Raw genomic sequence first — 26386 nt, forward strand, 5'->3', positions numbered from 1 at the left:
GCTTCTTTAAACCACCACAGGGACCCAGGGGGGGAGGGGAGGGGAAACCGGGCTTCTTAGCTTCCTAGGGGGTAGGGGGAATGGATTGGGTACCTTGTTCCCCAGGTCCTTGGGAAGGACCCTTGTCCAGGGACCCAGGTGTCAGGCATCTCAGCCTTGAAGGGGGAGGGGGGCGGGCTGGGGCACCCGGGAGGAGGAGGGAGAGAGTGACTTCCAAAATTGGCATCAGGACAGAGCAGGGCGGGCGGGAGGCAAGCAAAAGGAAGAATTTTCCTGGAGAAACGGGGGTACCTGAGTGTCCCAGATTTGGAGTGCTGGTCAAGGGTGGTCCCCCCTCGACCCTCAATTTTTTTTGGATTTTTTGGGGAGCCCTGGACCCCTCTAGGGTGGGTGAGGAATGTAGTGTTGGTGTAATCTGACTTGGGCATTTCTGTTGCCTCTCCCACCCAAGTTGGAGACGGATGGATTGGGAGGGGGGGAGGGTGTCCCCAATTCTAACTTGGAGTGGGGAAACCCCACTCCTAAGCCCTCTTGGGGGGGTTCCTCCCATCTTAAGGCACTCCCCATTCCTTAAGTGAGCCAGGAGAAAGAGAAGGCCGAAGATACGACTTGGGGTGTCTCCTCTCTCCTGGGCCCCTAACTTGGGGAATATGCTTCCAAATCGGCTCCCTTCAGAAATGAGGGGGGGGACCAGGAACCAGGGGGGAATAGCTGAGGTAAGTGGAGAGGGGGCAGGGAGGCATCCCCTGTTTGGGGGCAAAAATGGGGGAAGTTGGGGGGAATGGGTGGAGTTGGGGTATGGACTTTGAAGATAGGGTGACAGGTTGAGGTTACTAAACCCCCAAATTCATAGCACACCACCTCAAAACTGAAAGGGGAGACCGAAGAATTCTTACACCTCCTCGCCTCTTCCACTGGCCTCCATCTCTAATTTTTAAGTAATTCTCCTGATGATTAAAACTAGGATTATTTTTAGAACTTTTTAGGTTAGAGGGGTAACGTAGGTGAAGACAAGAGCTCTGGAGTGTTAAGGGTGGAGAAGTTTAGGAGGGGGGGGGCCTGGATTCCTCCAAAACCTGAAAAAACTGTTTACACCATCTTTGTTCTTTTTGGTTTCTGGGATTTTTTTTTTTAAAGGAAATTGAAAAGGGGGTTAGTTTTTTGGTGGTTGTTGTTTTTTTAATATATATCTGCAAGGTACTTTTTATTTTTCTGAAGAATTATTTTTGCTCTTGGCTCTGGGTTTATGTATGTAACAGATCCACATATAGATTAAAAAAAAAAAGATTGCATGCCCATTACCTCTAATGTCCTAGACAAGATGGGAGGACGTGGGAGGACAGAGGACGTGTCAGGAGGAAGGGCCTGGAGGTTGGGGAGGAGCATGGGTGAGGAAAAGGGGGAATGTTTGTATGTTCAACGTGGCTTCCCCTTGGGGATTTAAGCCTGGTTCATGGGACCAATATGAGGGTGAGTATGTAGAAAAGGATACATGGGTCCCTAAAAGGACCCACAGTGGAGCTGAGGAGCAGGGACTGAGGTATGTGGGAATGCCAAAAAGTAGTTTCTCCTAGGCTTTTTCGTACTTTCACCCCCGACCCCTCCAAACCCCTGCCTTTCCCTCCTCTCCCTCAACATTTTGTGGCAGGCCAGGGTCCCAAGAAGTTTTCTGACCTCCATCCCCCAACTGAGACCCAGCTCCATCCTTATGCAGGACTGGCTTTCACGACCTGTCAGCCTTTCTTTGGCTGTCTTTGTATTTACCTACATTTGTCTGTGTGTGTGTGTATGTCTCGGGGCTGAATAAGATGGGGTTCTTGTCAGTTACCCTCCCCACATTCCAATTGGTCACTGCCTCATATATACTACCTGATCCTACCTAAGAAAGTCTTGGCCTGATTTCTGTAGGAAGGGAAGATGACCCCATCTATTCTTTGTCAGATTCTCCGAGAATTTTGTCTACCTATCTGCATCCTTACCTCCCTCCCTTCCATTGCATCTCCTAAGCTCTCTCCAACAAGTCAGGTTTCAGTTTTTCCATTGACCAGCCTTATGTTCTTAGTTTTCCCCTGTATCTATCTACCTCTCTCCTACCCTTTTGTTTCTCCACAGCGCCCTACCCCAAATCCCATCCTGCCTCCGCCCCAGCAGCACACTGTGGTTTGTTCAGTGTTGTGGCCAAGTCCAAACCACACTGTGGTGTTAGAGTGAGGGTAGGGGAGTCATCGAAACCACCACAGCCTGGACCCCGGAGCAGGATGCCTTGGACACGCTGGAGACCCTGGGGGATGTATGACAAACAGAATGGATAGGCCCCATAAAAACACAGGGGTTCTTCACTAGGGAAGATCATAGGGAGACTTTGAACACACAGAGTACCCCCACATGAATTATGGGAGAAATCCTAAGCATTCAGGGAAAAGTCCTACCTTAACTATTGAAGTCTTCTGTGTACAACTTTGTTCTCTACCCCTACTCCTACCACCTTGGGCCCCCCTGGCTTTAGCAGCACAGAAATATTGGCAAATGAGGGAAAGCTATGCCAGTATTGAGAGTGCTGCTTCAGACAGGGTAGCTAGAGCAACTGTGGGAAGAAGACCCTTTCATCTCTGAATGCTGGAGGAATAAACCCTTGTTTTCTGATGAAACAGAGACAAAGCCACCAAATTAAGAGTGAAATTTTTATTTGCTTCTGTAAAAAAATGTCCATTATGGGCAGAGGGCATATTTTCACACTGGGTCTGTAGGCCAGATATTTATTTTCTTCCAGCTTTCCTTTTTCCAGATTTCCACTCAGGTCCACAATAAAAGAGTCACAGGGGTCAGAGATGGGAAGGTCATCGGGAGAGCAAAGGAGAATCAGTAGAGGTCATGAGAAGTCCAGAGTCTAGTTTCAGGCTGTCTGGAACAGGAAATGAAATGAGGAGAGACAGAAAACCCTAAACCCACCCTCCAAGGAAATGCCTACCTGTCACAAAACGTACAGAACATCTGATGCAACCCTTTCATTTTAGAGAAGAGAAAGGAAGTGACTTGACCAACATTACAGAGCTAGTCAGTGGCAAAGCCCCTACTCAAAGCAGTCAAGTGACTCCAATCTACTCCTTTCTTATTATATCATATTTCCCCACCCCATAAAGTTCCCTCTTCCCAGGGTATAAGAACCTTCTCCCCCAAATCCCAACCCTACACTAGGGAAGGGGAAGGACTCCTACCCTGGTCGAAGTTGAGTTTCTTGGCTGGGGGAGCCTCCCCTAGCCCCTCAATGTCCACTAGGTCACTGTTGGCATCTGAGTCATTCAGGGCGCTCAGCGTCACATCTGAGAGGGAGGCATCAACTAGGTCCCCCCCAATTTCCCCAGACCTTCCCAACCCCAGCTCCCCCTCCTCCCAGCTCCTCCTCTAACTCTTCCCCCACAAGTTGAGGGAGGAGACTGTTCCCTTTTGGTCTCATTTCCAAGTTCTCTCATTCAGCCTCAAAGTTTATCTTTCTCCTTTAGCACTCCCCTAAAAAAAAAAAAAACAACAAAATACCATGGCCCTCACCAGCCTTCTGCTTCTTTGGGGGAGGGCCCCCAGTTTCAGGGACACTAGACCCAGGGGGTGGGGGTACAGGTAGGGCAGGAACCAGGACACTAGATGCTCCCTTCTTGGGTCCCTTCTTGGGTGATTCAGTTGGAAGAGGGAGACCAGAGTCTTCATATACTTTCCGTTTCACTGTAGACTTTATTTGAGCACTATGGAGAGACAGAGCATACGGGAAAAGGGGGAAAGGTGTCAAAGGGATATCATGAATGAGATATTAGGAAACTTGGGGGAATCTAATCTGTGGCCTGGGAAACTCTTAACTCAGAAATCCCCAACCTTTTCATAAGGAGGGACAACTTTTCACTTTTCCAAGTGTTTGGACCACTTAGGGAAAAGAGCTAGGAGGTTTAGAAGCAAAATGTCTGAACAAAGTAGGGGAGAGGGCTTCATGCTTCTATTTGGAATGCCAGGAAACTCCAGAGAGGGAATCATTTGACTGGAGTGGATTTCGGGAAGGGCAGGCAGGAGGGTATGGACACTAAAGAACTACCATAGAGATCCATCTACTAAGTGGGAACTCCACCCTAGGTAAACACAAGGAAACAACCCCAAATACCCAACACAAAGAATCCCAGAAGTCTTCCTATAAGCAACTTGCTAGGAGGGTCCCTACAATTAGCATACTCTTATTTGTAAGCACCCTAGGAGATCCTAAGCAAACTACTTTCAGAAGTAACCTAGGAGCCCCTACCAAAATATTCCAACAATCCCTGCTTCAAATTCTCATACTGTTTATATCCAGTTCCCAGGGGCATCCTACCAAAATGACCAGAGATAGCAGGAAAGGTAGTACAAGGGGAGGAGGAAGAAAGGGAGGGAGGAGGATAAGCTGTCCACCCCCATCCCCCCATTCCCTGTCTAACCACCCTCCCTCACACAGTCCGGTCCTTGATGACACAGCTGATGCGATTAAGATCGTCCCCAAATCGTTTCACCGCAGCCCTCAGCATCTCTATCTCGGTGTCTGTCCACTTGGCACTGTCAGGAGGGGAGAGGGGGATGGGGAAGTGGAGCAGGGGAAGGAGGGGTGAAGTCACCCTACATACCACATGCTCTGGATTCTCAGTTTCAAAACCACCAAGCACCCTTAGTCCTTCCACATACCCTAAGTGTCTCTGGGCATCTCATGGAAACAATTTTAACTACCCTTCGTAACACCCCCCACACCCCCATCTGCCTCCCTCAACCCTGGCTATAAAAAACCTACAAAAATATGATCTGACCTCTAACATAGAGAGCTTGCCTAGAGTACTTAAATAATACTTTGATTTAGTACAGTACGGTAAAGCTTACAAAAGTTATACAATTCTTGTAACAACCCCAAGACTTGGGCCTTTACCAATGAGGGAACAGGCATAGAAACTTTAAATGATGTGCTCAAGGTCACATTGTCAGTGCTCTACAGAGAACATAGTCAAGAGCTAACCCCATGGTCAAGGACTAGGGCATTATTTTGAGAACCAGGAGTCCGGTAAAGGTGATTGTAGAGAGTGTCAGTCCCTTCCCTCACCTAGGGCTATGTGTGCCAGATCCTCCCTCCTCCCTGGGTGGGGGGCAGCGGGATCCAGCTCCTCTCTTCTCAAACATACCCGGCAGGGGAGGAGTCCGACACTGGATGCAGCTGCATAGTCAGTTCACCAAGCTTTGTGAAGGCAGCACCAGCAGCGGAGAAGATCTCCCCAACCTGGAGGATGGCAGGTGATGGATCCAACCACTACAGGATTATGGGGTACAATGCCCAGGACACAGGCTCATCCCCTGAGGGGCACCTCACTGGAGCATGCTTCTACCTTGGGAGGAGTGTAATACTAGAAAATGCACCACCCTTCCCACTCTAGGGGAAGCATTATATAAGGGTCTTCATTTTCCCCATCAGGTGAAATGAACCTGGAGTTCTCCACTATCCCGGATGGATGAAAAGCGAAATAACCAGGGACCCCAACCTCCTTTTCCACTCCAGAGAAAGCATTATCCAGAGGGTGCCCAGTTTTCCCTTCCCCTGGGATGGTAGGGAAAAGGTGCTACAACTCCTTCCCCTGGAATTGGTGGGAGAGAGCTAAGCTGGGGAGTTGGTGGGAAAGGAGTCCCTTCCCTTGGGAAGAAGCTACACCCGAGATTCCTTTCTCCAAGTCCGGTGAGAGGCGTTATGCTGGGGGGGGGGGGGGGGAGTGGAAGGGATATCCTCCCGGTCTCCCTCCCCCAAGCTACCCCGTTTCTCTCGGTCTCTCCCGGGCTGAGGGTGGGGGGAGGAGCGCGCACCTTGGTGGAAGCTGACGTCATGGCCCTGGACGCCAGCTCCCGGGGACGCAGCTGCAGCAGCTGCCGCGCGAGCCAAGAACGGGAGCAGCCCAGCCAACAAACGGCCGCGGAAGTCCCGCCCCTCTGTTCAGCGAGCTGCTTCTCACCGGCCCCTGGAGTCCGCCGCGCTCGCGCTCCTCCCCCGCACCATCAGTCGGAGGGAACGCTCAGTCCACGAGGCATGAAGGGAAGGCGGCGGGCACAGGAGCTCGTCCCTACTACCGGGGTTGGTAGGCGGAGCTCACTCAGCTTCCGGCGAGGCGCCGGAACACTTCCGCTTCTGGCTAGTAACCCTCTGGGTTTGCTCTTTTTCCAAGCCCCACCTTCCTAGCCCCAGAAGCGCAGTTTCCCGCCCTCCCTCCCCTACAAGCGCCCCAGGCGTTTAGAGAAGGAAGGGGCTACAAGCACAAATTCACACCAAAGCGCAGAGTACACCTTCGCTTTATTGTTACTAGCAGAGACATCCCAGGGGCTAGGAAGGGGAAGGTCGAGCCACCCCCACACAACAGGGGTAAAACAACCGAGCAAAATGGATAACTGAAGCCCTTCTCTTCCCCACCCACTCCCCAGGGGGCATCCAGCAACACCCTCAGTGCCTAACGTGAAAGAAATGGAGGGACCCCAAGAAGGAAGGGGAAGTTGAGAGAAGAGAATTTAAATAAGAGACATGGGGTAATGGGTTAGGGAGATCCCCTGATCCCTGGAAGTGGAATGGAGTGTCCTAACGGACCATGTATTCTTTGCGCTTGTTGAGCCGAACTTGGCAGAACGAGAAACCTCCAAGGAGGAGATAGAGGCCAGCAGCAATGAAGCAGTTGTAGCTCACTTGTTCATAAAGTTCATAGATTTTCTGAGGACCACTCCTGGAGGATGAAAGTAAGAGTGAAGACAGCTGCTTGGCCTCCCAAGGCCTCACTGTCCTCAGGATACTTGAAGTCCAGCCCTCTCTGTTCTCGGCCAACTCTCCAAGCTCCCAGGGGCCTAAGTCTCCAGCCTGTGGCCCTGGGAAATCCCTCCCATTCCCTACAACTCACTCGGTAAAATCACTCTCAGTAAAGGGTACATCCTCAATTAGCACAGCAGAATGGACATTGAAGAAAATTCCAAGAAGGACCTGGGGAAAGAATATGAGGGTAAGGGGCAGCTGAAACCAGAAAGTCACTACATGTGAATCAACCTTGACCTGCTCTTCTACCCTCTTGTTGCCATAACATCAGGCTCTCAGATCTGGCTATACCTAGGGATGTGCTTAGACTAAACCAGAATCAGCTGCCTAATTTGGGATGTCACTCGGCTGAAACTGAGACCACCTTCCCTCCACCACCACCACCCCCCAACTCAAAAAAGACAGGCCACATTTAGTGATCCAGCAACAGATCTCACCCACAACGCCCTTCTCTCTCACCAAGGGGGCGTCACTATCACGGGATGGATTTCCTCCTTTGAGTTTCTACCCCATTCCGGAGGCCAGGGACGAAAGAGGGTAAACTGTACGCCAGATTTCTCCTTTCTCAGATTCAGAATCTCACTTTCCTTAATCAGCTCTTGTTCCTTGAGCTCCCCATACCTTTCACTCTTCCTACACTCGACTTCACCCCTTCTTCAGCCTGAGCTCTCTGAGAGAGTTCTGTGGTTTGCGTTTCTTGTTATCACTAGCGCTTATCAGTTGGCAGGCACATAGGTGCTTAATATTGTTATCCTCCCCTAGTTCCCCAAATTCTCATCCCCCTCCCCACCATCCCTTTCTCCCCCGAGTCCTCGAAAACGCCCTCGGATCCCACTCCAAACGGGTTTCAATCATTCTCTCTCTCAATGCCACAGAATTTACGTGCGCCCGGTCCTAGAGCTTGTCCCAATTCCGTCGCGCCCTCCCTCCGCCTCCTCACCAACATGATCACCCCCCAGGCGCTGAGGACGATGCCGCAGGCGGCCAGCTTGGGCCCACAACACAGGAGGGAAGCCATGGCGATCCCTGGTCGGGACGGACAGTGCAGGAGATGGAGCGGAGAGCGGATCCCAGGAAACCAAATCCCTGATTGAGGTAGTTTAGCGAAGCTGCAATGGACGTGGGAGCTCCCCAGGAGGGGGGGTGCGGAGCGCGAGCAGGGAGATACCGGAGCCGGGAAGGGGCGGGACCAGAGAGTGGGGGTAGGAAACCGATTTAGAGCTCTGGAGACCGGCTATTCCCAGAAATTGGAAAGGGAGGGAGAAATGCCGTAAAGAAACGATACCGAGGATGAAATATGCAGCACTTTCACCTTCCACAAAATCCTAATTTACTGAATCCGGGGGAAAATACGAATCTGTCTCTCCTCTTTCTCCCCACGAATATGGTATGGTCTGAGGGAGGACGGAACTGGAACCAGGGGCCTTTCACATGACTGAACCACTTTAGAGTCACGTGATCCCTAAGGTGTGCTGTTGGCCTCTCCAGTATAGCAAATAGTGAGTGAATTTGTGGGTTCCCAGTTCGAGGCGACTTTTTTTGGATATTGGCCTAGTTTCCCTTATCTGTTAATGAGAGGATGCAGGGGACGGTCCCTGCTCAAGTGTAGTGGAGGGGGACGTAGTCTGGCAGTGCATCTTATGAGAGGAGGGGAATGAGAACCATTTCCACCTTTGGCTTTAAAGAGATGTAGTGTAAGGCCTGGTTGTTGGATAGGGATTACAGCATATACGTTTTCAGGTCTGCCAAGTGGTCCTTCTGAAATTTCAGGAGATCATGGTGATCTAGGAAGAACCAGGGATTTAAACGTTCAGAGGGAAAGATCTTTTGTTTCTTCTTTTTCATTAACAGGAACTAGAAAAGCATCTTCAGGCGACTAGAGTCATTGTGCTTCTGTGACCCAAACAAAAGGCCAGGAGTTATCAGAAAAGCAATTGAAATCAAAGAGAGGAAGCCATATGTTCCATGCTTTAAAAGCTATGAGAGCCATTTAATCCAACTCCCTTTTTTGCTAGAAAGGAAATTTAGGCCCGGAGAGGTTGTGATTTGTCCATTGTAACAGAGTTGATGTCAGGTTTAGAATTTGAACCCAGGTCTCTAAATTGAATGCTCTTTCCACGACCCTACACTTTCCTTTGTACAAAACCATTACATACCCACACCTGGAATACTGCATTCAGTTCTGGCTTATTAACTTAGAGAAAAGTAGAACAGATTTGAAGCTGGTACAGAGAAAAGTCAAATGTAGCTGTAGTGGAAAGAGGACCGGACAGGTAATCAGTAGACCTGGGTTTCTTTCATCCTTTACTGTGAGATTTTGGATAATTTGATTCACCTTTATGAATCTCAGTTTCCTCATCTGTCAATAATGATAATACTATTTATACTTCCTACCATGCAGGGTAGTTATTAAGAAAACACCTTATAAGCCTTGAATCATTAGAAGTTATTAATGGAAGAGCTTCTGAATAAGCAGACTAAAATATGATTTAGTGTTTATCATTGGAGAGTCAGCATGGGGCCATGGAAAAAGCAAGATTGATTTGGAACCCAGGTCTTGGGTTCAAGTCACCTCTGATACTACCTAGGTGATATAGGACAAGATAAGTTATTTAGCCTATGAGTCTGTGTACACATGTGTAAAATAGGAATAATAATACCTGTTTTATTTACTTCAGGCTTTCAAAGATCACAAGATAATGGACAGATGATGCTATGAATAATTTTCAAGTGTTTTAGAAGTATGTTGTTGCTCATACTGGAAAGATGAAGACAGGATCTGACTGAAGTTTGTGAATTATGAGATACCAGAACAACAAGGTATCCCTATGAAGCTTGAAAGAGACAAATTTATAACAAAAAAAAAGCATAAAATCAATTATCCTTCGTGGTAGTACAAAAGGATGATGGAAACAGCTTCAAAAAAGGTTTAGTTATATTCATGTATGGAAGACTTTAAAGGTTGTTTGGACAACTACTCTAATCTTTTGAGCCAGGGAAGATGACTATGTCCTAGAATATCACCTGGATGGTACAGTGAAAGTTAGTACTAGTCTGTGGCCTTATGCCAGCATTGCAGTTATTTTGTTCCCTGAGCAACATGGGTTGAGATGCTTTAAAGTATATGGATTAATTCCTTTGTTCATCAAAGACTGTGGCAAAGGGGCAGAGATGTGTAAGGACACAGAAGCAGTGAGGTAGTATAGCTGAGGGGATTATCAGTGCTGGGAATAGGGGACTGGAACCTTCATATCTGGTTACACTGGGAGCTTTCCCATCCTTGAGCAGAATGTTATGAGAGGGCTTCCTGCCCCAGGAGGAGAGTCAAAGAGATGATTTCTTTCTAGGAACACCAGTACCAGAGCATTTGTGGGGAGTGGGAGAGGAGTGTTGCCGAGGAGCTGAATGTGAACTAATGACCCATGACACTGGAGTGTTATATTAAGCATGCTTTATACCAGAAGAAGAAAGACCCCTGCTTAGTAGCGTGGTGAGAAAATGAGCTAGGTCAGATGTGGGGAGAGAGCTTGAAGTTTGTGATTTTTGCACCTGATTTTTATAAAAGGACGAGGATTGAAAAGGAAATGGGACTTTTCCAACCCAATCAGAGTGGTGGTCAGCCAGATGTTAGGCTTAGATGGTAACACTGTTCTCTATCCGGCTTGGCTGAAGGTAGTAATAGGGCAGGTCCAGGCCTTTATTACGGGCCACAATCTCCTTTTCTAGAGTATTCAAATCTTCCTGGAAACGGTTCAACACAGCCTTGTGCCCAGGTCCTGAGAAATATTCCTCCTTGTGATAACCCAGGGGTACCTGAAACAAAGAAGAAAGTCATCTCACAGTCACAAGCTTCAGGTCTGTAGACCCTTAGCTGCCAATTCTATTCCCTTATCCCTGGGCCGTATTCCCTCTGCTGGCCCTGGCTCTTACCATGTCTGGCTGGAACCGGCCCAGGTGCCATGCAACAGTCATCTGGAGACAGGCCTGATGGACATTCGGAAGTGTGGCCATCACCATCTCTAATGTTACGTCCTTTGTGGTTGGTGGTGGCTGCCTCATAGTGCATGGAGCATTAGGGACCCAGGTATACCAGTCTAGCTGTGGTTGAGAGAGACAGTCTGAGCCCTTAGTTTGCTTTCTCCAAACCTTTCCCCCAATAAAGGCCCCCATTTTCAGAGAATCACATTTCTAAATTACTTTACCTGTCCCTGATTAATGCCTGAGTGTTGGACTGTGCATGTGAAGATGCACATGGTGACAAAGTGGCAGAGCTCAACACGGGACTGGAAAGAGACAGGAAACCCTGGAAGAGAGATGAGTTTGTAGTAGAAACAAAAGATGCAGGGGAAAATAAGGGCTGGTGTCCCCATGAGGTGGCCAAAATTCTGGGATGTGTGAATTTAGGAAAATTTTGGCTCTTATAAGTTGATCAAATATCTTATTTTTCCCTTTAAGGGATTTAGAGGTATAAATCACTTCCTCCCTCACAAGTCTTTGTGTTCTGACGAATTCCCTTACGTTGTAAGTTTAGATACAAATTTAGACTTGCACATGGACTGTATGTAGTAGCCTAGCAGCAGGTAGGGAGAAAAAGGTACTGTCTGTTGGAGAAGGCAGAGGATAGATGAGGATGGAGGAACTTAGTCTTTGAGGGAAGAAATGTCTCTGAATTTTATCTTTGAGTAGAGGTAATGAAGTTGGAGGATAGAGATCCTAAGATCTAGCTACTAGCAGTGGAACCCTGCTGCCATGTGGTGCCATCTGCCTTATATGGTTCTTGGTGCCTTTTGTTTGTGGGCCAAGGTTGCTTCTTTCTGTGTTGTTTATAAACACCTGGGATAAGAAGTCAGGATATAGGGAAATGTAAGGGGACAGGAGTTTGAGAGCATCTTGAGTGGTCTCTAGGTTTGCAACAGTTTCATAAAGGTAGTGGAGCTCAGAGATGTCTCTAGGAAGGATTTAGAGGAGAGATGATTTTTCAGTATGGGAGGTATCATATCTTACCTCGTTCCTGGGCCCCACACAGTCCAATCTCAGTGATCTCTTTGCACCAGGTCTGTACTTCAGGGTCACTCTGCACAACCTCATCTTCTGAATAATGGAGGTGGACTATTCCTTGTACATACCTGCTCTCCAAGAGAGAAGGAGGTCAGGGAAAAGCAGTGAAGGGGGACAGGTGGGACTTCACCGAGAATCATAGAAATAGAGTTAGAAGGAAATTCAAGGAACATTTTTTCACCCTAAACTGATGAAAAATCCTTTCTATATCATATCATCACCAACAAGTTGTGATTCTGGCTTTATCTGAAGATCACTCATGAGGGAAAACCTGATACCTCTAGAGGTATCTCATTACCTTTTGGGTAGCTCTGTATGTTAAGTAGCTTCTCTTTACATCAAAGAAAGTAGGTCTTCCTTCTTTCCACTTTACTCATTTGCTCCTAGTGCTGCCCCTTGAGGCACAGATCAAATCCAGTGTCTCTTCACATGCTGGTCTTTTAAGTGATTGAAAGTGAATCCATTCCTCTCAAGTCTTCTCCCTTTTCTTCTCTCTTTGGACAGTTGGGATCTTTTTCCCTTCTGCAGTCCTGCATTATCTCTCCCATTCTCTTGACCTTTCATATGTCACTAACATTAGTTTAGCAATGGGGTAATTTGGGCTAGGTGACTTGAACTTCTCCAAAGGAAGTAGGTCTTCTATTCTCTTTTTACTTCTTGTGGGGTTTTTACTTTTCACCATTTTTCTTCTCTTCTTTCCAATCCAAAGATCATTCTTCTTGGCCAGAAAAACAGTTGCATACTTTGGCCTTTGCTCCGTCATCATGCCGTCTATCAGAGCAGTAGTCCTATCTCTACTTTGGTCCTTTTTTGCCCAAACTTAACTTAGAAAGCCTTTGGTTGTCTTTAACATTCATTATCAGAGTCAGGTCATTCTGTACTTGACACTATTCTTATGGGATTATTCTGCTCCTTTGTGTTCATCTCCAATTAAGGTTTAAGTTGGCAAAAGAGGCATTAAGTTTCTTTAGATGATTCTCACTTTTCCCCATTGGCATTGTTTCTGTTTCCTTCCTCAGATGTTCATTTTCGGAGAGCTTCCCACCCTTCCTAGGCTAGTTTTGACTACAGAGTTTTAGGTCACAGAATCTTAGGGATCTTATTCTATACTTTCTCTGAAGCTTTTGAAATTTGCTCTCCCAATCAGCCAGATCTACAACCTAGGTGCTATCCTTGAACTCTCCTCTCTTCCTCAGCCCATGTATACAGGAAGTTGCCAAATCTTGTCATTTCAGCCTCCATCACATCCCTTGCATGATTCTTTTTTGAACGTACTCTATTAGCCCTTATCACCTCTTGTGGGGACTATTACAACGGCCTCTTAATTGGTTTATTTGCCTCAAGTGTCTCCTCTCTCCAATTCATCCTGCACACAGGTGGCAGGATTTGAAGATCTACACACTATTTTCTTCAAGCAGTAAACTCCAGTGGTTCTTTTTTGATTCAAATATTGTTTCTTCTTTATCTCATATTTTCAATTTATATTTTTGAATCTTTCACAGTTTACATACTTATTAGTACATATCATATAGTACATTTATACACATATAAATAAATATAGATATATTGGAATTGCATACTAAAAATTTTTTTTTTTACTGAAATGGTTGCATGGTCACAAGAGTTGGGAAAACCAGTCACCTAAGGTATAAAAGCTCAGCTCAATCAATCCTCTTTAGGTTTGGTGAACTTCTGAATGCCCTATAAGGAAAGATTTTCTGTCCATGTGTACCATGGTGCCTACTGAATTAGGTTTTCTCTAGGTTGCTTTGCAGATCATATCTGTGTTCTGATTGACTGAACTTCCTTTTGTCAAATGGCAAATGGAGTGTGAGTGTCTCATCTCATTCTAATCTGAAACCTGAAGTACCATAGTGTCCTGACTTAGATTGGAGATTAACACATAACATTTTTTTTTTTGCCTTTTGCCCCCATTATCCTTTTCCACTTGAATAAAGTATAACTTTCCATAGTGATGTTCTTGTCATGAATCATACTTACTAAGTCTCAGTGGTGCCAGTTTGCAATCTTATTTATTATTCATCCTTTGTGCATTTGTGTCATGTGTTTGAAGGATTTATGTTTTGGCTTTGTTTGTTTTTTTAGGATTCTCTCTCCTATCAATATTGGACCTCACTAACTGGTATTCTTCCTCCTATGTTGTAGCTGCTTCTTTCTCTCTCTCTCTCTTTCCCCTCCCCCCCCTCATTCTCCAAGTCTTTTTCTCTTCATTTAGATTGAAAGATTTACCTGGACAGCTTTCTCTATTTTAATTTAAAGTTTCTTTTCCATAGGTCCTGACTGTTTCTCACCACTGTGTGACTAAGGACAAGTCATGTAATGTTGCTAAGTCTCAATTTCCTCACCTGTAGTAAAATGGACATACCATTCACCATTTGTAATTGTAGTACCTGTACTACCTACTTCACAGGTAGTTGTGAAAAAAAGTGATTTGAAACTATAATATGCCATGTAAATATGAAATATGATTTTTCTTCCAAAAACAGAGATGATGCAAACGGTTCTAATGACTCTCCAATGACTTTCTTTTTCTTATATCCTGGCCATCATCTCATGACTCTTTCATATGTCCTTTCAGGCTTGGCCATTCTTGTTTGTCTAGGTTAGATTATCTGATTCCCAGTCCTCACCTGCCCCTTCACTATTGGAATCCCTTGGCCCACGTTCTCCCTGTTCAGTCCATCCCTCCCCTTGGTGCCACCTCCTCACCGGGAGATAATGTCCCAGAGACGTAGGGCATCATGAGCATAGAAAGCTGATGGAATCCCCAGAAGCCCTCGGTCAGCCAGGTCATCAGGAGGGCAGAGGGATCTGTAGGTCAGACAAAGGGTTGCCCTTCGGAGGATATCCAGGTGACCTCCACCACCACTGTTCACCACCTGTGTAGGTTGAATGGAAAGTTAGGTTGGGATGAAGGTGGGAAGCCAGATTTAAGAATTAGAAAGAAGAATGAGAGGAATTTAGGGAGTCCAGGTAATTTTTTATTTTTCCCTAATTCTCACATCCAATTAGTCACCAAACCATTGAGGTACAGTTTTCTGAAATAATGTTCTAACAGCTTTCCTGGACTACAGCCCCCTTCTTTCCAAGGTCATCCTTCAGTACTGCCAGAATACTCTAGATAATGCACAGACTTGATGCTGTCATTGTTTTGCCCCCAACCTTAAGTGGTTCACCATGATTGCAGAATAAAATACAAATTCTTCAGTCTAGCATTCAAGGACCTCCCTAACCTTGCTCTATCCTACATTTCTCACTTTATTTCACATTACCCCCCATTCATACACTGTATATATGTTCTAAATTGGCACAGTGTCCCCATATGTTTAATTCAGTCCTTCTACATGCAGCTATTGAAATCTTTCTTTTCCTTTGAGGCCCAGCTCAAATGCTCCCACTCCCATGATTCCTTCCTTGGTATACCCAGGTAGATATGATCTCCTTCCTTGAATCTTACATTGGTGTTCGACTCTCCATCTGTACTTAAATCATCTTCTAATTTGTAATTATTTGTGTACTTCTCTTTCCTTCTGCCATTTTGTAAGCTCATGAAGGACAGAGATTATGTCTGGTTTTATCTGTATAGTCACAGAGCCTTGTGAATACTAGGTATTTAATAAATGTTTAATTGGATTAAAAATAAGATAGATTCAGGTAATTGATTTGAGGTTGTGGGAGGGGGAAATCTTCATTTGCTCCTAAGAATTAAAAAAAAAAAAAGAGGACCTGGGGTTGAGATCCATATTCTTCCCTGACTCCCCCACATTTTTCTAACTTCTGAGTCACACCCCTTCATACCTGATCAAAAATTCCCCCATCAGAGATGAGTTCGGTTCGGGCACGAGTGTTAATCTCCATTGTATAGCGGAAATGAGGTATCAGGAGCTGTTTGAAAAGGGCGGGTGGAAGTGAGAGGAGAAAGCTTCTGTCCCACAGAACAATAGACCCTGAGCAAGGATGGTGCTGCAATCTTAGGAGCATTATAAAATATGAGGACAGATTACATAGTTGGTATGGAATGAGATCATATCTAGGAGATAAAAATGATGCCCTCGAGGTCCTTCAAGGACAAGAAACTTGAATGAGAGGGAAGGACATTGGAGGGCTGTTTTGTAGGAGCAAAAGAGGAAAAACAGCAGTCAATATATGAAAGTGGGATTAAGCATAATCATATTTGGGGAAGACCAAACTGATTGGAGGAAAATGTTTGTATGTGAGTTCAAAGTATACAATACCATGATGGGGAGTAGGAGTCATTCATTGTAGTGTCTTGAGCAAGAGAGTCACTTGAAATGTATTTCTGAGGAAATTTAGGATTCCAAGTTCCTTTGCATACTCCCTTGTGATCAGCTCAAAGTCTCATTTTCTCCACATCTTCTTGGGAGTTTTTTTTTTCTTGGATCTTTGAGAAATTGTTTACCATCTATATCTATAATCTCTTTCTATGTTACCTTCCATTAATGTTTTTTCTTCCTGACCCCAGTGGTGGATACCCTACAAGGTTCTCTCAACTACAGGTCTTCTTTTACACAGTCATATTTTCATGGTTTTGGCAATCACCTCTGTATTATACAAATCTACATCTTCAGCCTGGACCTTTCACTGGGTTTCCACTGCTATATTTTTAGGTACCAAAAGTTTCTCTCTTTTTGAATGTCACACAGTGAGCTCCAAGTTAACTTGTCTAAAACCATACACATCATATGTCCCCCAAATTTTGTCTCCACTCACACCAACTCTTCAATTTCTATCATTCACTCAAGCTCAAAAGATCGGTCATCCCTAACTCCTACTCTCCCTTGTTCTCCATCCTGTTAAATCTTTCTTTGTAATAACTCAGATCCTCCCCTCCCTTCTCACTGTCACTCCATTCCTTTATTGTTGCAATCTAATTGTGATCATTGTCTCCATTCTCTCTCCACTCCACACTATAAAGATTTATCTTCTTAAAATATGCATTTTAATCCAATATAAAATTCAAAGTTCTTAAAAACCTTCAAGATCTCCACAAATTTGGTCCCCAAAGAGCCTCTCACTTCTGCCCTGCACAAACTCTCCAATTCAGATAGCCTGGTCCACAGATTTTTTTCCCCCACCTATGCAATGTTTGTTCCTATCTCTATTAGAAGTGAAAAAAGAAAGGGAAAACAAGTGAAAGAAAAGGAGGAAAAGAAAAGAAAAAAGTAGAGATTAGGGGGAGCAAGGAACAGAGGAGAAGGAATATGACAAGGAATGAGAGGGAGAGTGTGCCAAGAGTTAAAAAGAAAAAGCAAGCACCCAATTCATTACAGATTGTATTACAGGTTTGTATGTATATCATGAACTTCATGAAGGCAGAGGCCACATCATTTCTCAATTCTTCAGAAATTTTAACAATGCCAGGCACATAATAAGTGCTTAGTACACACTGAGTGTCCACATTACCACAGTCTGGAACCTTGAAAAATAAGAAGTAGAAAGAACCTGAGACATCATTAGTTCCATTCATTTCACAGAGGAGGAAATTAAGGCCCAGAGAAGGAAAATGACTTGTTCTTTTACCTGTATTAAAGCTGCCTCCCAGAAGTCTGTGCTATCAGGGGAAACATGTAATGCTTGATTGTTGTGTAGAAAAGGTTCCTGAACATTACCCTCTAATTGGATTCGGCAACTCTTTCACCTAGGTTCACAGGTGTGGAATATGAAGGGTAACTGTAGGCTTAAGGTGAATACCTTGAAAATGGGGTGCATCCCTGGGAGGCACCTCATGGTGGCTACAGCAAACACCTCAGCCACCAAATGGGTCTTCAGCAGATGTGCTTGCAGCTCATGCAGCTGGAAATCAGAATTTCTGACCCAGGCCTTGGCCAGGAGCCAAGTGAGGGAGGGATCTGAGGGCAGGAAGAGTGGTGGGTCTGGAGAGCTAGAGCAGGGAGGCTGGAGCTGGAGGACAAAAGAATCAATACAATCATGGCCCTAGAACTGGAAGGGACCTCAGATGCCCACGGAAGGTCAGACAGGTAGTGAGTGTGAACCCAGGGCCTCTATTCCCGTCACAGCTCGTTTTATTGAACTCCATGGGGAGGGCATTAGATCCCTGGATCTTTGAAAGGAAGAAGGGTTGATGAGGCAGAGAAGAGAGTGAGAGATCTTTGTCCCAGGAAATAGATTGGTGGGGAGGCAATGGGGTGGAGGAAGGATGAATAAGGGAGCTGAGTAGAAGGATGCCTGGGTTCCCTTACCTGGATGGCCATGGGTAGCAGCTTCCCATCAGGCTCCATCTTTAACATAACTAGGGGGGCAGCCAGATGTTGCCTCTCTCCCTGGATCACATTGGCCTGGATTCCAGCCAGCAGGGAAAAGTCAGCTTCAAACAGGCAGCCCTCCTAGGGGATATACTAATGCTATATTAGGTTCAAAGCTTAATGTGGAACAACAATTTTAATACCAGGGACAGTCAAAGGATCAGCATAAAGGACTAAAAGAGAAGTCCAGATTCTTAAGTAGATGCAGACCCACAGAATATGAAACCTGGAAGATACCTTGGAGGTCATCTAGTACAACCCCTCACTTTACAGTGGAGGAAACGGAGGCCCAAAGAAGTAGAATGACTTGTCCAGGGTCACACAGCTACTAAAGCAAAGCAGAGGTTACCAATCAAGTCTTCAGCCTCCAGAGCCCTTTTCATTCACACTAAACTGAAACAGATCAAAGGTCCCTTTGTTTGGATGATAATTCTCCTCTCTCTTCTAATCTCCTGTACCCAGTCTAAACTCCCAAACTTCTATCTGTCCCTCCCCAAGTGATCTTCTACCATCTCCCTTCTTACCCAAAGTTTCTTTTCCCTCCTCTCAACCTCTTCCTCTTCCCAAGCCATACCCTCCTAACTACTCTAGGAAACTCTTTAAGTCATTTTCTCTCTTAACTCCCTTCTCTCTCTCTTTCCTTGTGTCCTGAGACCCCATACTAAGATCCATATAGAGAGTCTGCATCACTTTGCTAATCTGCCCTGTCTCCATCTGTTTGCTCTTTTTTTTGTCTTGTTTACCTGATTATACTCCAGGTTCACCACAGGAAGAACAATAGGCTCATTTTGCTCTTTTGCCCTCCTCTTTGTTTCACACATCCACAAGATTCCCCCAAAATGAGGCTCTGCATGAAGCTTGGGGCTTGAATTACTTCTGCTGACCCTTCCAGTTGTGCTCTCTTGATAGATCAGTGTTTTAGGGGTTTTTTTTTTTTGCTTTTTGGAAGGGGGAGGGTAGGGCAATTGGGATTAAGGGACTTGCCCAAGGTCACACCGCTAGTGTGTGTGTGTGTGTGTGTGTGTGTGTGTGTGTGTGTGTGTGTGTGTGAAATGTCTGAGGCCGAATCCGAACCCAGGTCCTCCTGACTCCAGGGCTGGTACTCTCCTCACTGTGCCACCTAGCCACCCCTCAATCAGTGTTTTTACAGGGTCTGGTTAGGGTTCCTCCATTCTTCAAATCAAGTTGTCCTTATGTAGTTTCACCCTATTCCTTTCTCTAAATCTCAAGCATTGTTCTGGGTAGGTGTATATAGAAAATAACATAACTTGATCCCTAGGATTCCATGTTGTCAGAAAGATGCCAAGGAAGAAGAAAAGATTGGAGAAGAGAGAACAAGAGGAAAGGGCTACCTTGAGTTTTCTTTCTAGCTGGGCCTGAAGACCCTCTGTCCCTGGAGGGATCACAAGCCGAATGGGGAGTGAGGTGGACCTTCTCAGCAGTGTGGGGTTGACACCATTGAGGAACTGGTAGCCAAAAAAATCATCATCCTTCCAGGACTGGCGCACCCTCTCTGGGAGCAGAAGGCAGAGATCACAGCACCCCAAGGGCTTCTATGCTCAGACTCTCATCAGGGTCCCAAGCATTTGAGCCCCCCACCCTCAGAGGCCCGGGACCCCCTCAGGAAAGAGGCCTAAAGTGAGTCACCTTTAGGGACGTTTCTGGATAAGATAGTCAGTGGAAAGACAGCAGTGATAGAATATTCAGGGGAAGTTGGGTGCTATAGATATGGGGAAGGGAAACACAGAATTGCCATAGATGGGTCACTGGAGAGGATGGGACTGGATTGGAAGGTTACTGGACTGTTACTGACTGGCCAGGGCACTCTTGTTGCCCCAGAAGATTTGGTCAAAATCTTCCAAGCTATTCCAGGAGCTCAGAAGGGTGTACAGACGGTTAAGAGCAATATCCATCACTCTAGGATAAAGAGCAAAGGAATTAAGTGGAGAATTGGATGTTTGAATATTTCTCTGCCCACCTGCAACCCCTGTATCTGCCGTTGTGCCTAGGAGCTCCCACCCCAGACTCAAGTTTTGCCTCTGGTCTCATTCCTACCCTGCAATCCGTGTCCCCTCAAAGTCAATCTTCTTCTCCTCATGGAATCTCACATCCAGGGGCAGGTCTTCTGCTGATGCTGCAGCCACTGACAAGGGTAACCCTTTCTTCCACGTGGCCCAGCTGGAGGTCCATGGAATCAGAAGTTAAAAAATAGGTCAGTGGTGTGTTAAAAATCAAGGGTCAGTGAAGGTTAGAGGCCACCAAAGGGTCATGGGTCACAATGTATATAAGGTAGAGGTCAGGGACATCACCAATATAGTGTCCTTCTCTCCTCCAGTTCTTCTTCTCCATGTTTCTGAAACAGGTCCTGGATTTCATTTCTCATCATCCAAGCTGGGGAGGCATGGGAATAAGGTCTCACTTACTCCATCTCCATGTATGTGCTTCCTATCCCCTGACCCCAGCTCACCAATTTCCTGAGTCTCATTCCCATTTTCTCTTCCTCTCTGCTTCTGTGTCAAGCCTATCCCCCATTCCTTTTCTTACCTGTTGCCTACTCTTAGGGCAGACTTCACCACCCCAGGCTTCCTATCCCCATCTTACTCCTTCCCTAGTTCTGGATGCCATATTTTCTGTCCCTGCCCCAACCTCACCCACTTCCATACCTCCTGTTCTCCAAAATCACATTCTTCATGTTTTCTACTCTGAGACCTTTTATCTGTCTCTGTTATTGACTCTCTACAACATCTTCATATCCCCAACTTCACCCAGGTAACGCTATTGTTTTATGTCATAGAACTTTTCCTCCAGCTCCTTCTACTTCTGACTTCCTGTCCCCTCATTGTGCTCTGCCTTCCTTGTGCCTTCTCTTCCTTATATCCTCTGCCTTCCTTCTGGTTCTTTCCTTAGCAACACTCTTCTGTTCTTTAACTTTAACTCCAACCATATCCCACCTTTGTCAAGTCACATTCTTTTAATGAACCTCAGTTTCTTTTTCTTTAAAATGAGGGTATTAATTAGGATAACACCTAAACTCTCTACCAGTCCTAAGTCCTCTGCCCTTTCCTTGCTCCAGAATCCACTCTTCTCACCAGTTGCCTCAGGCAAGCAGATGATGCCATCCCCTTGTACCCATCGGTAGCAGGGGAACACTATCTCCTTCTCCATGCTCTGCTCAAAGACCCAAACAGTTATGTGGTTGCAGAACCAGGCATCCTTTAGCAGAAGGTGGATTTTACGAAGCTTCACAAACATGAGGGGACCCAGATCTTCTGAGACATCAACTTCAAAATCCTCCACCTAGGGTGTGGGCAGAGGAGGGCAAGATAGAAGAATCAGGAGATAGAGAACTATAATCATAATTGACAAAGTCATGTATTATGGATTTTATAAATGAGGAATCTGAAGCTTCAGAGGTTAAAGGACTTGCCCAATATCATAAATAGGCTAAGATTTGAACCTAGGTCTCAACCTCAAGACACTGCCTCTATATTGAAAAGAAGTTTCGCAGGTAACTGTCTACTAATAAGAATGTGAGGAATGAACTTACTGTTCATGCAGACACTGCTGGAGACAGTCGGGTCTAGATTGCCCCTTACAACATGTGTGAGCTTGGGCCTCGAGGCTCCTCATTTTTAAACTGAAGGTGTTGGATTAGATGATCACAGTGTAAATTCATAGTACGTAATATTTGGTCAATTGAATTAAATCTCTAAGGGTCTTTCCATCTCTTATATTCTATGTACCCATAAGATGAACCCATGTGCTATAGGATTATACTTGGGTTGAGTAGTTGAGAGCAATACAATTAAATAAAACTTTTAAAATGTTTCTTTAAGTGATATAAATTTATAAACAGTGGTTAATCTGGGGAAAGAACAAGTTCAGTGGGGGAGGCAACGATTGGGAAGCCTGTGAAGGATGTGGTATTGCAACTGAGCCTTGATGAATGAGTAGGATTTCAAGAGGTAAAAGGAATATGACAGTTAGACTAGATACCATCTAGGATCCTTTCTAGAGATAATCTGTAAGTTACATACCTCGTACACATCTTATAAATAATAAATTCTAGAATATTAGTGATAGCCCCCAGAGAACAGTTTTTCAGAATGGTCAAGGGACAGGTAGGAGATCAGTCATCAAAGAGACTGACATTGGGGATATATGAATGTAATTAGAATATTAATATGCTATAAAAAAATGTTGGAGACTCAGAGAAACTTGGGAAGACTTGTATGGACCGATGCAGAATAAAATGAGTAGAACCAGAAAAGTATACAGTAGCAACATTGTAAAGAGAAATAACTTTGAAAGCCTTAAAAACTCTGATTAACCGACCATCATTTCAGAGGACTCATAATTTGTTGGATTCAGAATACAGAATAAGACCTGTGTTTTGGACATGGCCAATTTAGGAACTGGTTTGCTTCACTATGCATATTTTTCTTTCTTTTTCATTGGGGAGAGGTGGGAAATGGGAAGGAGAAAAAAAATGGTTTTTGTTTACTAAAGTAATTTTTAAAATTCTAAGAGAAGAACAAACAGGAAAGGGGCAATGGGAACATGTCACATTTCTATAGTGCTTTTCAGAACTTCCTGTATACCAAACCTGTCTGGTATGTAGTCTAATCACTTTCATTTTACAGAGAGGGAAACAGATTCATAGAAAAGTGAAGTGATTTGGCCACCTAGAAACAAGCTAGATCCTTGGTAGCAGAATAGGGGGCATCTTAACCCGGACCCCCTGACTCCAAGTCTGGTATTGTTTCTACAAGTCCCTCCCCTGTTCCTCACCCTCCACCTTTTGACTCCAAGGTAAATGACCTCTCCTTGGGCATCCCAGGCGGCCATGCATAATTCATGACTATACCCTTTCAAGGTTTCTTCCTGTTCAAGTCCATTGGTCAGGAATAGAAGAGTTCCAGGTGTTCCTTATACTCCAACTTTGTCATTTTCCTGTCCTCCAATCTAGGATCAGCATGGCAGTAAGCTAAAAGTCCCCTGCCCAGAACCCTTTCCTTATCTTTTCTCAGCTGTCTGGATCTGTGGCATTCAGACTATCCAGGTCCCGTACCTCCTCTTCACATCCTCATCCCCTCACTGACCTGTCCCCGAGCTGGCCGAAACCGCAGCCCCAGTTCCGCCTCTCCACGCAGCCCGACCAGCCACAGCTGCACTTGGTTGTTGGACCCCGAGAAGGCAAAGCTCCCGGTGGCCACGAGTACTCGGTATCGACCCATCTTGTCTGGAGGCCCTGGCTGCTGAGAGAAGAGTAACGGGAAAGTTGCTCAGAGCCCTGCCCACAGCTGTCCAGTGAGTCTCCTTAGCGCAGACTCCAGCCTTTTAGTGTAGGAGCTCTTCCCACACCGGCCTTTGTACCTACAGTCCCCACCCTTCTCAGACTCTTATAGCTTCTACTTTCCCCACCCAGGGGGACGGGCCTGAACCTGCCATGGGAAATGGGCTGGGATGGGGGAATGTTTGGGGTTTTTTTCGAGGTGATTAGGACTGCCTGGATGGGAAATAAGAGGCTTTGGTTATCAGTAACAGGAAACTTGCCTTTTTTGTTTTGGGGGGATGTGGGGAACTGATAGACAATTCAACGGATGCCAGAAAGAAAATAGCCTCAATTTCTTCTTATAGAAACCAGGCTAATTTCCCAAATCCCAAGCAGCTTTAGTCTAAGTGACTTCTCTAAGTTTTGGCTGTATTTTTTGTGTTTTTGTTTTTTAACATGATTTTCGGAGTAGGACATGATATTTCTACGTCCCCTTCCAGCAAATATTATCTATGTTTTATGACATAACTCATTTCTAGGATTTTAAGGTTTTCCCAAATGTTTTCCTCCCAATCCTCCCATTTTACAGAAGAGGCAACCAAGAGCCAGAGAGCCTAAAGGACTTGTCTAAAATCACACAGCTAGTAAGTGGCTGTTAAGATTGGTACTCCTGACTCAACACTAGTGTTTATTTAAGTCCAACAAAAGCTTTATTTATCCTTCCCTTCCCTTCAACATGAAGGCTTTTTAAAAGAGGGCTTTGAGAATGCTTAGGGAATGGACTAAAGTTCTAGAATTTAAGGAAAAGTTTAAGGGGAGTCCTAGTGAGCTTAAGAAATCTTGGTTGGGAGGGGTGGGACCAGTTCACATGGTGAAGCTGTTCTCCATTTGGCTTGGCTGCAGGTATTCATAGGCCAGGTTTTACTGAACATTATTCTCTATGATCTCTTTTTTTTTTTCCAGGGAGTCCAAATCTTTCTTAGAACAGCTCTGCACAGTGTTGCAGAGCTTGAAAAATATTCTCTGTGCTGTCCCAGGGGAACCTGAGCCAGCTAGAAAAAGCATATCAGCCCAAAAGACTAGCAAGAAGTTCGCTAATGGGATCTTAGATTTAAGCTGGAAGGAACCTTAAGCTTCCTTCTGGTCCAGTTCTCTTCTCTGCTCCCCGCCCACTCCCCTCCACTGACCCAGCCAGTCCCTCATTTCCAAGAATAAACTCAGATGCAGAGAGAGGACTTGTCCAAGATCACAAAAGTACCCTCAGAGTTGAGCCCAGAGCTCATTCCAAATCTAGCATTTGTCAGTAAACATTTATTAAAAATCAGGCACTGTGCTTAACACTAGAATTACAAAAAGGCAAAAAATGCTTGAGTCCAGGATCTCATAATCTTATGGGGGAAACAGCAAACAAATACATACATGCAAATTCTATATACAGGATAAATAGAATATAGTTAACAGAATGAAAGCTCCAAGATTAAGAGTGGCTGGGAAGGGCTTCCTGTAGAAGATAGCATTTTAGTTGAGACTTAAAGGAATACAGGAGATCAAGAGGGAGAGTATTCCACACCTGAGGAAGATCCAGAGAAAATGACTGTTAGAGATGGAATATAGTATCATGTCCATGCAAGATATGCCATTGTTACTCTATCAAATAGTATGTGGTAGAGAATGTGGTGTAAGAAGACTGGAAATAAGGGAACTGACTTTTAGCAAGGGTTTTGTATTTGATCCTGGAGAAGAACCACTGGAGTTTATGGAGTAGGGGTGGAAGGGTGGGGGAGTAGGGGGGTGATATGGCTGAACCTGAACTTAAGGAAAATCACTTTAGCTGCCAGAGGACTGAGTGGAGTAGAGAGAGGCTTTTGTGCTACTTTCATCCAAGCTTTAGATCTAGCAGCTAGTCCTCTACTTGAACTGCCCATCCCCTCACCACGCCTAAACTTGACCCAGTATCTGAAGGGATGCCTGGTGAGTGGGTAGAGTGGTTGTCACCATTTCCAGTGTCACAATCTTTGTGCTATGTGGGTCCATATACATGGGGCATTGAGAACCCAGGCATACTAGTGCAGCTGGGAGGGAACAAAAAGAAGAATCTCTAGGGTCACTCAGAACCAAACACATAGTCTGTTTTTCCTTTTTAGAACCACCAACTTTCCACCTCAATCCTTGAGCAGGTCCCTTTCCCAGCCTGACTTAATGACACTGTACAAGTGAAGATGCACAAGTCAAAGCAGCAGAGAGGAACAAGAGATGTAGAGATAGTAAGAGGAGATCGGATGGGCTTGTGGCGGGCACACAGACAGCAATGTGTTGAAATCTTGGGGGTGTTCTGGGTTCTTTGGTTTTGGAAGAAGCTTTGGAAACATGATGGGGGGTACAGTTTAGGGAAATATTTGGAAGGTGTTGGGTTCTTTTTAAAATTTTTATTTTATTTTTAATTTATGGAATAAAACAAACATTTTTATAACAGTATAATAAAAAAAGATGATTGCACCATCCCTTTCTCCTGTCCACCAGCCGGCTGCCCTGATCCCTAGCAAACGCTCTCTGGTCCCACCCCAAGAGTTTCAGTCATTCATTCCCTCTAAGGCCCCTGTTGGCCTCCTCACAATCAAGCCGTGCCCACAACAGAGAAGAAACAAGAGTGTTGGAGTTAGGGAAAGCAGGGATCTCAGGGAATCGAATCCGGCCGCCTGGTGCCCAGCCCGAATACGTGAGGGGCGTGAGTGAAGGCGGAGCTCGAGCCCGGAGGGACGGGCCTAGAACGTGCAGGACGAACATCCGACGAGCGTGGTGCTTGGCGGTTGTGGGCGCGGGATAATCGTGGGGAGGGCAACAGGGGCGTGACTTGTGACTTTGAGGGGGCGGGGCTCGAGATGGGAGGGAGGCGGGGCGCCCGGCCGAGAGGGCGGG

The 26386-nt window shown here is 45.5% G+C and overlaps 3 protein-coding genes across 15 annotated transcripts; all 3 read right to left on the reverse strand.

The window, feature by feature from the left end:
• Window positions 1-2667: 2667 nt before the first annotated feature.
• BACC1 (BPTF associated chromatin complex component 1) lies at window positions 2668-6165 on the reverse strand. 12 transcript variants are annotated; one of them, XM_069063169.1, is made up of 6 exons: window positions 5848-6161; window positions 5178-5302; window positions 4465-4566; window positions 3535-3737; window positions 3216-3320; window positions 2668-2898 (listed from the first exon to the last, which is right to left on the reverse strand). In XM_069063169.1, the coding sequence occupies exons 1-6, from the start codon at window positions 5866-5868 to the stop codon at window positions 2894-2896; spliced, it is 561 nt and encodes a 186-aa protein (XP_068919270.1). In that variant the 5' UTR covers window positions 5869-6161; the 3' UTR covers window positions 2668-2893. The 12 variants fall into 12 exon arrangements, with proteins under 12 accessions (XP_068919270.1, XP_068919267.1, XP_068919276.1 ...); XM_069063166.1 differs by having other exon boundaries at window positions 2668-2902; XM_069063175.1 differs by having other exon boundaries at window positions 2668-2902; window positions 5178-5374; window positions 5848-6160.
• Window positions 6166-6311: 146 nt separating this feature from the next.
• Window positions 6312-8011, reverse strand: RNASEK (ribonuclease K). The gene is made up of 3 exons (XM_069063180.1): window positions 7773-8011; window positions 6921-7000; window positions 6312-6749 (listed from the first exon to the last, which is right to left on the reverse strand). Exons 1-3 carry the CDS (start codon window positions 7848-7850, stop codon window positions 6608-6610), a joined length of 300 nt encoding a protein of 99 aa, XP_068919281.1. The 5' UTR covers window positions 7851-8011; the 3' UTR covers window positions 6312-6607.
• A 2255-nt stretch (window positions 8012-10266) lies between these two features.
• On the reverse strand, window positions 10267-23606 carry LOC138142176 (polyunsaturated fatty acid lipoxygenase ALOX12-like). Of its 2 annotated transcripts, XM_069063161.1 has the most exons (14): window positions 23298-23606; window positions 21285-21492; window positions 20505-20586; window positions 20251-20373; window positions 20009-20112; window positions 19548-19708; window positions 18133-18276; window positions 17624-17833; window positions 15710-15796; window positions 14621-14790; window positions 11837-11958; window positions 11035-11135; window positions 10763-10930; window positions 10267-10645 (listed from the first exon to the last, which is right to left on the reverse strand). In XM_069063161.1, the coding sequence occupies exons 1-14, from the start codon at window positions 23430-23432 to the stop codon at window positions 10466-10468; spliced, it is 1995 nt and encodes a 664-aa protein (XP_068919262.1). In that variant the 5' UTR covers window positions 23433-23606; the 3' UTR covers window positions 10267-10465. The 2 variants fall into 2 exon arrangements, with proteins under 2 accessions (XP_068919262.1, XP_068919263.1); XM_069063162.1 differs by lacking the exon at window positions 17624-17833.
• Between the last annotated feature and the right edge of the window lie 2780 nt (window positions 23607-26386).

This window comes from Petaurus breviceps, unplaced genomic scaffold (genome assembly GCF_028583685.1).
Source record: "Petaurus breviceps papuanus isolate PSGF00001 unplaced genomic scaffold, PetGlider_PUasm1.0 90537, whole genome shotgun sequence".
In the NCBI taxonomy this organism is placed as follows: domain Eukaryota; kingdom Metazoa; phylum Chordata; class Mammalia; order Diprotodontia; family Petauridae; genus Petaurus; species Petaurus breviceps.